General features: G+C 36.7%; 1 protein-coding gene across 1 annotated transcript; it reads left to right on the plus strand.

The window, feature by feature from the left end:
• The first annotated feature begins 507 nt into the window (after positions 1–507).
• LOC121944099 (excitatory amino acid transporter 3-like) lies at positions 508–10,132 on the plus strand. The gene is made up of 13 exons (XM_088076024.1): positions 508–634; positions 2,304–2,444; positions 2,743–2,835; positions 3,016–3,127; positions 4,290–4,332; positions 4,421–4,483; positions 4,602–4,783; positions 5,757–5,864; positions 6,644–6,766; positions 6,934–7,128; positions 7,287–7,421; positions 8,575–8,691; positions 8,894–10,132. Exons 1-13 carry the CDS (start codon positions 508–510, stop codon positions 8,979–8,981), a joined length of 1,527 nt encoding a protein of 508 aa, XP_087932150.1. The 3' UTR covers positions 8,982–10,132.
• Positions 10,133–11,092: the final 960 nt, after the last annotated feature.

Here is an 11,092-nt window from a genome sequence, read left to right on the forward strand (position 1 = left end):
GAAAGAGAGAGATAGATAGATAATTATTTTGAAGATATGTTCAATGAATGTTGTATTCTGTCTAACTTGACTTAGCAAAAGGAGTTTGTTTCAAATACAGTGTAATGTGTTTGAAGTGCTTCAACTGTTATAAAAAGTAAAATAAAAACGTGGAAGAACGTCGTAACCACACGTCAAGGTAAACCCTCGTGGGTCACGTGATTCTCATCGTATTGGTTTTAAATCTGTGTTTTTAAATCAAAACACAAACAGAGCGGAAAGCAGTGACAGACTGATGCTGCTTAAGTCTCTTTATCCAATGTTACTCTGGTGAGTATGTTTCTCAAATTATGGTGTTTAGTCAGCTAGGCTAATTAATGTTGTTCACAGGTCTGCTATTAAAATATATATAAGTAATACTTAAGTAATACCCAAATTGTGTGTATTATTTAAGTAATGCCTAAATGTTGTCAGTGTTAACTAGCTAATGTCAGTTGCTTTACTTCCGTCTAACTAGACTGCAAGAAAATGGACGCCAACACTACTGAGGACAACATTTCTGTCTCTGTAGGCTGCTGGGACAGGTTGAAGACATGCTGGGACTGTCTTCTGCGGAATAAATTTCTGTCTTCTAGTCTAGCAGCTGTGGTTCTGGGTGAGTGTCAACTAATGTTATAAGTTGACGTTTTACCAACTTCGGTTGGGGTTTTTAAAAAGTTCCGTTAGCATAGTTAGCTTAGTATGCTACATCATTAAGGTTAGACCTGGCTTCTGTAGCCCTTAAACTAACAAAATATGAATGATACAGTAACAATATCGGCTAAATTGATCTTTAGTTGGAATTTTTCGAGTGGCTGAAACTGGAAAAGAATTAAGTAAAAGAGGAAAAACAACAAACAAACGACAAAACCGCTCAAATAACGCAAACCCCTTTCGGTAAAAGACACTTGGGATTAAAATTTTATTTTTTATTTTTTTCTGTCTCGCAATAATGAACAACATATGAGGTTTTTAATTAGCTGCCACCAAAAATTCACTCTCAGTCACATGTCCTGCTCTGTTTTAGCTAACATCAAACAAAACAAACAAACAAAACAAAACAAAACAAACTAACATTAACATGTTGCCGGGGCAACCACAGCATCATTCTGATAAATGTTGCACCACATTCTGTCATGTTTCCTCATATTTTATCACATAGAAACACTATGATTTAAAAACAATTGTTAATTGTTTTAAGATAAGGGTGAACATCTTTGATGGCTAAGAAAATAAAACCCCGCAGACACATTAGAGAGGGTCTCAGGATGAATGTATTATGGTGAAGTGTTGGGTCATACATCCACACACACTCTCTAATCCGGTCTCACCAGGTGTAACAGCATAACCTAGTGGACAGATGAAATCATTACAGGTGCTTTTTGAGAGTACTACGTTGATAACCCAGTAATGTTTAGTGATTAACATTATATCAAGAATGATCACTGATTGTATGTTTTTATAGATATTAGACTAGCAGACATGACAATTTAGCTTCATTATGAATCATTTCTGACTTGTAAGTTTAACAAGAACTTGGGAGTCAACTTGTTTTACAGACTTTAGTTAATGCCATTCTGCCTGAGTATATGAGCTTGGTGCTTTTGAAAAAACGACATTATTAGCAGTGATTATAGGCCTATAATTCTAGCAACTGTACTTTCTAATGCAAACAAGAGCATTCTGATAGACAGGTTATTATTATTATTATTATTATTATTATTATTATTATTATACTTATTATGTATTTGGTTTCTATTGCTGCTTAACTTGTGCATACATGACATTTTCAAGCAGATGATTGACTGCATAACAGGTTGTGTTTTGGGTGATTTCATTATTCATAATTTTCAGGGTTTATTCTAACATGAGGTTAAGTATCTTGCATGACAGGACTTAAAGCCACTGTCTGCATGATTTGAAAATGTCTTTCTTTGGTGCCATCCAGTTGTCATACCAAAAATAACTTGATGGTTAGAATCTGTAAAAAATGTTGAATGCATTTGAAGCATAAAAGGATATGGGTTGTAGAAATTAAAAGCAGAATCTAGCAACAAAAACAACAAATGTTGATTATATTACTAAGTGTCCTGTTTGACATGCATCAAATTGTTTGTGACACTTTTTAGCCCGAATATGACATAAGTATTTATTGGTTGATGTGGCTTTGCTCAAGAATTTGATGTGGTTTGTTTTTCGTTTTACCTCCATTACATCCATTTTCCCACCCATTCTAACCGTTTTCTGTGTTGAATTTCTAAAATGTCTTTGTTATTGTGTCACAGGTATTGCCCTGGGCCTTGTTCTCAAGATCTATGTCCCTATAACCGAACAAGACCAAAAATACATAGGCTTTCCAGGAGAAATGCTTATGAATATGCTTCAGCTGGTTGCCATTCCTCTCATTGTTACAAGTGTGGTAACAGGTAAGCCACAGGAGCCTGCCTCACACTGTTTCCTGTTAGTGCATTAGAATTTGTGCCCGACCAATTCTGGAGTTTTGGGGCTGAAGCCCATATATCGATATTAGATAGTAAAAAATTAAAATACAAATTTATCGTAACATATGCAATTATATGATGCAGTTATTGCTTATATGTGGTTATCATGTACTTTTGCCTCTCTTTCCATGACACTGCTCTTATGTAACACTTATTTTAACTTTACTGAGCCTCCAACCTGTAGTCTGTCCATAGCTTATGATGTTGGGTTTTTTTTCCCCAGGTGTTTCTGGTTTAAGCGCCGAAGCTTCCAGAAAAGTCGCCATGCGTACATCGGTATACTTTGTCTCGACCACTCTCCTGTCTGTGAGCGCTGGTAAGATAAATATTTTACACAGGTTTTATAAGGAAAGTGTCCTTTTTTATTGATTAATGCATGTGCTTTCCTTTTGTGTAGACATTTTTTTTTTTACATTAAATGTATGATATTTTAATCTAACTGCTCATACTGTGCATGGAAGAGCTTCAGTAGACCCTGTTTTCTGTCTTCTTGTAGGGGTGATATTGGCACAGTGTATCAAGCCAGGAGTTGCCTATGCTGTTAAAACAGAAGACACACAGGAAGAGGAGGCCTTCTCGACTGTTGACGCCCTGCTGGATCTAGTACGGTGAGAAGACATCATCGTGATTTCATTACTTGTTTCTCCACATATTCAGCTTAGCAAGGTTTTTGGGACAGTTTCACAGTTTCAGAAAGTGTTCGAACATCCAGCCAGAGAATTCACATCAATTTATGATTTTGTTAAAGGGACACTCCCCAGCAAAACTCTGGCAGATGATGTATTTTACATATGTTTTGCTGGCTTTTGGGCTGTTGCTCAAACTATGTGCTGTATTTTCATATTGCTTGCTAACCATGTCATGCTTTACTGTGGACACAAATAGTATAGAAGCAGATCAAGACACAGAGCTGTCCGTCTCCCTCTGACTCAAACTCGGACCAAAATCCAGTCAAATGGTAAAATTGATCTGTAGTGATCAAATATAAACAAAGATTATGTTCAAAAGAAGATAGAAGAAAGATCAAAAGGTAAAACTAAGCAGCGCTGATCAAAGTTTTATAACCACTTTGACCATTTCTTGCTTTAAATGCATTCAGACACATGTTTTAGCTTATCGTTTAACTGTAATACGAGATCGTTTGTTACAAGCCGTTCACCATTGTGTCACACAGACGTCACATGATGTCCCCTACCATTGGGAGCATTTATTGGTCTGGTATGGTGACTAATGTTATGTGAGGACCCTCTTTTTATTGGTGCAAAGCTTCCAGGGTTTCCACGGACATGGAAAATCTGGATAAGTCACAGAATTTCACAATGCCATTTCCAGGCCTGGAAAAGTCATGGAATTAGTAAAAATCATTGAGAGCTTTGAAAAAGTCATGTAGGTTTATGGAACGTAATAGAATTTGGTACAGTAGTCCTTCATGGATAACCCTCTATGTGATGTAAGAAAATGGCAAATTTATTTTTCTGAAGCTGTCAACGTAACATAGCTCTAATATGCATCAATGTGTGACAGCGTTTGTTTATCATCACTGAAATTAAATCTATGGGCAAGCGGCAGAAGAAAAAAAGTATTATGGGTCCTCGAAAAGTCATGTGATGGTGTTGAAATTTTGCCAATGAAAATGTGTGGGAACAGAGATATTTAGTATCTGAGCTGTTCTACAAAGTGATGCAAACATGCAGCAAATATAGCTGCATTTCCTGAGTGGTTTATCAACGTTTCACAGCTTACCGATTAGTGACTGTTATTTGTTTATAGGAACATGGTCCCACGAAACCTGATTCGGGCTTGCCTCCAACAGGTATGCTCTTCATTAAGGTATAAAACTCATTTTCTCTTTGTCCATCAAATTTTTGTGTTGTGAACACTATATATATATTTTTAAATAGTACAAGACTGAGAGGGTGCTGCTTGAAACCGAAACAGCTGAGCAAAATTCTAGCCTGGAGATGGTAAATATTTTCCCCTTGTCACTGTGAAGACTATTTTGTGAAGTTTGCTGTGAAAATCTTTGACAGTTGAAGTTTCTTGAAGAGCATTCTTCTTAATGAGCTTCTGGTCTTGTTGCAGAATGTGACAGAAGTGCAACTGTTGGGAAAATATGTCGATGGAACCAACACACTGGGTCTGATTGTCTGGTCTTTTATTTTTGGCCTGATCCTCAACAGGATTGGAGAAAATGGGGAAGTCATTGTAGAGGTCCTTACTGCTCTCAACCAAGTCACAAAATATGTTGTCAACCTGATACTGGGGTAAAGTGAAACCTGATATCGTTCTCCATTACAAAAAAATAGAAAGACAGTACAAATCCTGCAGTTTGGAGTGAGAGTTAATGCTAAAGCACTGACCGTAGTACAAATATGGGGTCCTCTCTGCTCACAGTGTTGCCGTTAGAAATACAGGCTTCCTGTCATTAATCCAAGTCATTGACCTAAAAAAATGGCCTTAACCGGTGTTAAATTTACTTAAATTAGTCTTTCAAAAGCCTTGAAAATGCTCAGATATGGGAAGTGCGATTTTATGAATAGTTTTTTTCTGATTTTGCATTGTCAAATCTTATAATAATTCCTTGTCTTAAACATGTTGTGTTGGGAATCCAAGTAATGGAATCTCGCACGCAGATTGAGGAACACAAAAATCGCCCAGAAAACTTGCTGAGAATTGCTGAAAATTTCCACATCTGTTGGTTAATTACCTAGATACCTTTATGACACTATAATATGTTCACTGTCTTCCATGTGTTCCACTCTAAAAAGGAGTGTTTTTCAACATTTCATGTAAATTATAAAGTTTTTCACAAGACAAAAAGTTATGTTTTATGTAACTATAAACATTTGACATTTGGGTAAAAAAAGGAATTGTCCTTCAGTTTTGGTTATTAGTAAATTGGTCTCAAACTTAATTTTGGGTGGCTTTAAAAAAAGTTTTTAAAAGTCTTAAATCTACCTGACGTTAAGCTGCAGGAAACCTGAAATAGTAAAACAGTATCTCTGACAATATAGAGGCATCTTTCGCTCTTCTGTTTCTGTCGAATATTACTTTAATATATGTTAAATTTTTCAAATTTTAATCTCCCACAATATATATTCATTATTATTTGTATGTCTCCCATTTTCTGAAATGAGAAAAACATAGCTGATGTCTTTTTAAACTAAAATATTCATATTATCTGTTCAGTCAGTTAGTATTTCCTTCATTTTTGTTATTTCATGGTTTTCTTTCCAGCTATTTGCCACTTGGACTGCTGTTCATGATCACCAGCCATGTTGTTGAGGTTCACGACTGGGAAACTACCTTCAAACTCGCAAAGTTCATGCTTGTGGTTATTCTTGGGTATGTTCACCTTTACTGTTTTGTTACTGAAATAACACATCCCACTTACAAATGAAGTTGAAATCATCAAAAAACCAAACTAGCTCCTAGTTTTACTGATGTTAGCTAATGTTAACAAAGTGAGGTTGATACTACCAAAATAGACCCCTATGATAGACATTTAATTGAGTCATTCCGTCTACTTGTGCCATCAGTACATGGTGTCATAGTATTAGCAAATTGTCACTTGGGCCTCAGTAGCAGCTGTTCACCAAGAGCTGCAGTAGACTTGCATTGCATAAATTATTAAACAGCTCCTTCACTTTTACCCTTTGCTTGTCTGGCCACCTGTCCAGCGTCTTACCTACTTCTCATACAATGTCAGCTAGATTTATTCATGTATCATTCATGGCCTAATTTATATAACATTTTATTCCTAAAAAGATGGTGAAATTTGATTTATTTGTGGCTGTTGACAGTATTTTCTGAAACCCTTTAAAAAGTTTGAAGTTCAACGTTTGGATTTCTTTTCTTGAAATGTATACAAATCAGCACATATTTAATTAGATTATGCCTAATTTGCACATTTAAACAGTCAGTTAATGTAATAAATAAATGAATAAAATAAGAAATCAATTTATAATGCTTCATAGCGATTATTAAATTAGATTTTTACCCTATTCACTTAGGATGTCTCCCCTTCTGTCTCCAAACTAGCAGCTGCTTGGTGAATGCAAACTCTTGCTGTGTTAGTAATTATATTTAATCTCAGTATTAACTGTGTATTCATTGTGTTTCAGGCTCATAATCCATGGAGCCATTGTTTTACCACTGATCTACTTCGTGTGCACCAGATGTAACCCGTGTGCAGTCATCAGGGGAGTTTCTCCTGCATTACTGACTGCGCTGATCATCTCGTCCAGGTCAGATGATGTCACACAGCAGTATCACACAGAGCTCTGAGCTCATGGCCACCTCTCATTTGCACATTTACCATCAGACATGCTCGAGCCAGACAACATTTTCTCAAGATACACACTTCCTATATTTTCCTAGTTCACTTACAAAGGATGTGTTGTGTTTCTCCCAGCTCTGCCACACTGCCGATCACGTTCCAAAGTTGTGAGGAGAGACTGAAGATAAACAAGAGAATCTCCCGCTTCATGCTGCCCATTGGGACCAACATCAACATGGACGGGACGGCCCTTTATGAAGTGGCCGCAGCCATTTTCATCGCCCAGCTCAACTACATCCATCTGGACTTGAACCAGATAATAACCATTGCGTAAGCCGTTGTTCCTGTTCTATAAGAATTCATAGCATCATCATTATAGCAAGCGTGAATATTGGTGAAAGGTGTTTGTTATGAAGCCTTTAAGAGAAAATGATGTTAAAAATGCACGCTGCAGTGTTGTGAGTATAGTGTCTGTGTTTGATCTGCAGTGTGACTTCAGCAGTGTCCAGCATCGGAGCGGCAGGGATCCCAGCTACCGGAGCAGTGACCACTCTGTTTGTTCTGACGGCGGTTGGAATACCTGGGAGTGAAGCCTCCATTCTGGTGGTTGTAGAATGGCTCCTGTAAGTGTAATCTGTTCAGGAAATTGATACAAAATGTGATGAATAGATTACCACTGCTACCTTTCCTGTTTCTTGACTGGTTTGCATCAGCCATTCACAAATTTATTACTGATCTCTATCATAGCTTTTCAAAATAATCATTTGCCCAAATCCAGGTGCTCCATTAAAACTTAGAAAACATCAAAGCTAGTTCAAATTTAGGTGAAATTGGTTGCAAGAAAATTCCTAGCACTGTGGGACTAGTAATATTGTAATATCAGATATTTTGTCTCTTCCTGGTTTTAAAGGCTGCATTACAGTAAAGTACTTTAATTTTTTTTAACTTATCAGCCTGTTTTAGCTGTTCTGTTATTTCCCTTTATCAACTTAGCCCCCAGTTACACAGAGCACATTTTTGGCAGCCTCAGTTGGCTTTTTGAAACCGTTTTTCAATGAGAGTGAAGTGTTTTGCTCGCTGTTTTTGTGTAGCTAAGTGCCTCGTGTTTTATGCACTTGGAGGTGAAAAAAAAAATCAACTTAGAGAGGAAAAGTACCAGATGTTATTTGCATTTTACTCCATTGTCCAATCAGATGGATTGAGAGGCGGACCCTCTGTGGTGGTGGTAATAGCAAGTACCAAATGTTTATATTTTATTTTCTCCATATAGGCCCAGCCCTCTAACACCGTCATATCCAAAGAAATCAACTATGTAAACAGGAAGCCCTGTAGAATCACAAAGAGTGACATATCTTTAAAATATAACAGTTTTAGGAGGCCAATATATTAAACTCACCAGTAAGATCTCTTATAAATGTAGGTGTTTCTTTGTTTGCCGCTATGAGTGATGTTTTTTGGTCATTCAGTCTGACAATATTAGCATGACTTGTCATTTAAGGTATATTGTCATGTGTGATTGCTGTGAAATATTCAGAATCTTGACAGTGAAAATCATTCTTTGACAGCATTTTAACACGTGTCAGGCCAGATATGTTGACCAGTTTATATTACCTGTTTTATTCTAAATGCAAAATAGGTCAAATATAAACCAGCTTTAGTTTGTTGGGTCCACTAAACAACAACTACACTAAATAATAGAGGTGTAAAGACATCACAGAAACAAGCAAAATCAGTGTAAAGCAGCATATATAGTCTGATGCTGTTTGTGTCTTTCAGGGACCGCTGTAACACTGTTATCAATGTCATGGGAGACTGCATTGGTGTGGCACTCGTTCACCAACTGTCGATAAGAGAACTGGATGACATGGATGAGCAAGGACAGGAAATGACAAGGTGCAAGTCTCTATGTTTTTTATTTTCGTTTTAACCCAGTACATTTGCAGGAAACCTAAAGTTAATTGATACAGAGTGATGCAAATGTGTATTATGAGTCTGGTAGGAGAGTGGAGAAGCAGAAATCTGCTCTTGAAATACATCTCTTATGCTGATTTTCTCATACCACTGATGACCGTGTTGTGCTTTTCCTGGCTAGCAGCGATGTTGAGGGTCACAACCCAGATGAGATCCATGTAAACATCCAGCCAGATAACCCACCACCCCAAAAGCCCACCCAGGCCAAGTAAGGCTACCAGTCCTGCAAGGACTCGGGAGATCCTGCTCACCCCATCAGCATTTCTGCCAGTCCTAGACATCCATAAAGAATATGTCAGCTCAGAATCAACAGCGACAAACAGGGTGCACTTTTAAAGAATTCTTGAGTATGGAAAAAATCTCCTTAATTTGTTAGTATTTCTAATAATTTTCTTATTTAGTATCACATTTATTTTGTGTTTTATATTAGTATTGCCTGACGATAGATATAACGTGTAGTGATGGATGTAGTCATTGAAAAGGACTGTACATTTTAAATAGATTATCTTCCATCTAGCTATTTCAATTTAAAGTGTGCTAAAGTAAAACGAGATTTATTCCTAAACATATTAAACATGTTGTTGGAAATGTAAAAACACTGTGAACCATACAGTGTGATATTGTGAAGTTTGGACCATTAAACTGTCTTTAATCTGAAATCCTGGCTCAGTGGCACACAGGAGCAATCTGTAGGGTTTCCCACACATTAAAGTATTTGTGGCGAGCTGCCACATCTAAATCATCCGCCACCACAAATAGATTTTTGGAGCTGGAATTATTCATAAGGAGCGCTAGTGGAATATACATATCATTGGGTTATTTACAGCGCACTTTGGGCAGACATGGAGCAGCAGAAGATCAGGCACATTGAAAGGGAAACTTAACAGTTCATTCTGCTGGGTCTAAAAGCTGACTTTCACTCATAAACTGCTCCTCTCATCCGTCCATGTGATCTGATCAGCTGTGAACGGATCGACAGATCAACGGTCCATCCATTATCAGGCCTGCAAATTTTTCCCAGGATTTTAAACCTAGTGTTATATACTTGGTGATTTTTTTTTAATCATTAAAATTTAGCTGGGCAGTCAGTGACGCATAGGTGGGACAAACCCCACACATTTATTTTTGCTTTACTCTGACTTAAATTGAACTGAACTTCCCTGTGTAATTGTATATAGAATTGCATTAAGGCAACAGATGCACTGTAGCTATAGAGCTGAAGTAAATGAAAACGAATCGACGTAATGGATGTAGTTATTGAATTGATGGTATTTGATTGAACTGGATTTATTTCAGTATTTTTGGGGAAATAAAAAATAAAGAAATTGCAGTAATGTATTTTTATACCTGAGAGGGAAGTCAACATCTACACCGACATCGTTTCATCCCCCTCTTAAGATACTGTTCTTAAATATACATATTTTTTAGTTACTGTCAAATTAGTAAACTGAGGGAAATGGCAATCTAAAACCTTTGTTGCATCTTTCTCTCCCTCGTTTCCTCTTTTCTTTATAGTGTCTACAATTGTGACTAAAATGCACACCAAATTTCTTTAAATAACTGTAACTGCAGTCTTACATTTTGTGTTATCCTTTATTTCAACAAAATGCTTTTACTTGGCATTATCCATATAGTTGTTTTGTGTTACTAAAGGATAATCAGTAGACAGGGAGGTGAATACTTTGAACAGCAGAAACAGTTCGAAAGTTCCATAAAAAACATAGAACAAATGTACATTTCCAGCTTATTCTTCTATACCCCTAATCCTGGTACATCCTATCCTAAAGGAAAAAATGAATATTAATAATGATACAAATAATAACAGTCATTAAAAAACAAAAGCAAACTAACTAAAAAAACAAACAAACAAGACAAAACAACACACACACACACACACACACACACACACACACACATATGTATATATATATATATAGAGAGAGAGAGAAAGAGATAGATGTAGATATATAGATCTATAGATATACAGGGTGCTACAGTTATAGCACTATTTGTCTTGAATGTAGCCCACACCTCCTATGACGTCACCCATGACTCTTTTAGCAACGTCAAGTTAGAACAGAATGCAACATTCAGGAACCCTACCTTCAAATTAAAAGCACACATTTGCCATCTGCAAATTCCACAGCTGAGTAATAGCTACATAATGTAATTTATGTCTCAGTGTATTCAAAAAGTCATCACACCAACAAACACTTAAAACAAACAAACAAAAACAGACAAAGATTTAAAATTCAGGGATCAAATTCTGAAAACACTTTTGTGTGAGAAGGGGTTATAACTGACTTGATCAGTCTTTGAGGGC

Source organism: Plectropomus leopardus, chromosome 4 (assembly GCF_026936395.1).
Source record: "Plectropomus leopardus strain MGB_pleo_1.0 chromosome 4, ASM2693639v1, whole genome shotgun sequence".
In the NCBI taxonomy this organism is placed as follows: domain Eukaryota; kingdom Metazoa; phylum Chordata; class Actinopteri; order Perciformes; family Serranidae; genus Plectropomus; species Plectropomus leopardus.

What these genes read in the sequence shown, in the direction of transcription:
- LOC121944099 (XM_088076024.1), top strand. Translation starts at nt 508, where the DNA reads ATGGACGCCAACACTACTGAGGACAACATTTCTGTCTCTGTAGGCTGC. An exon ending in GCGCTGATCATCTCGTCCAG is followed by an intron (nt 6,767 to 6,933) that starts GTCAGATGATGT and finishes TGTTTCTCCCAG; the next exon opens with CTCTGCCACACTGCCGATCA. An exon ending in GTGGTTGTAGAATGGCTCCT is followed by an intron (nt 7,422 to 8,574) that starts GTAAGTGTAATC and finishes TGTGTCTTTCAG; the next exon opens with GGACCGCTGTAACACTGTTA.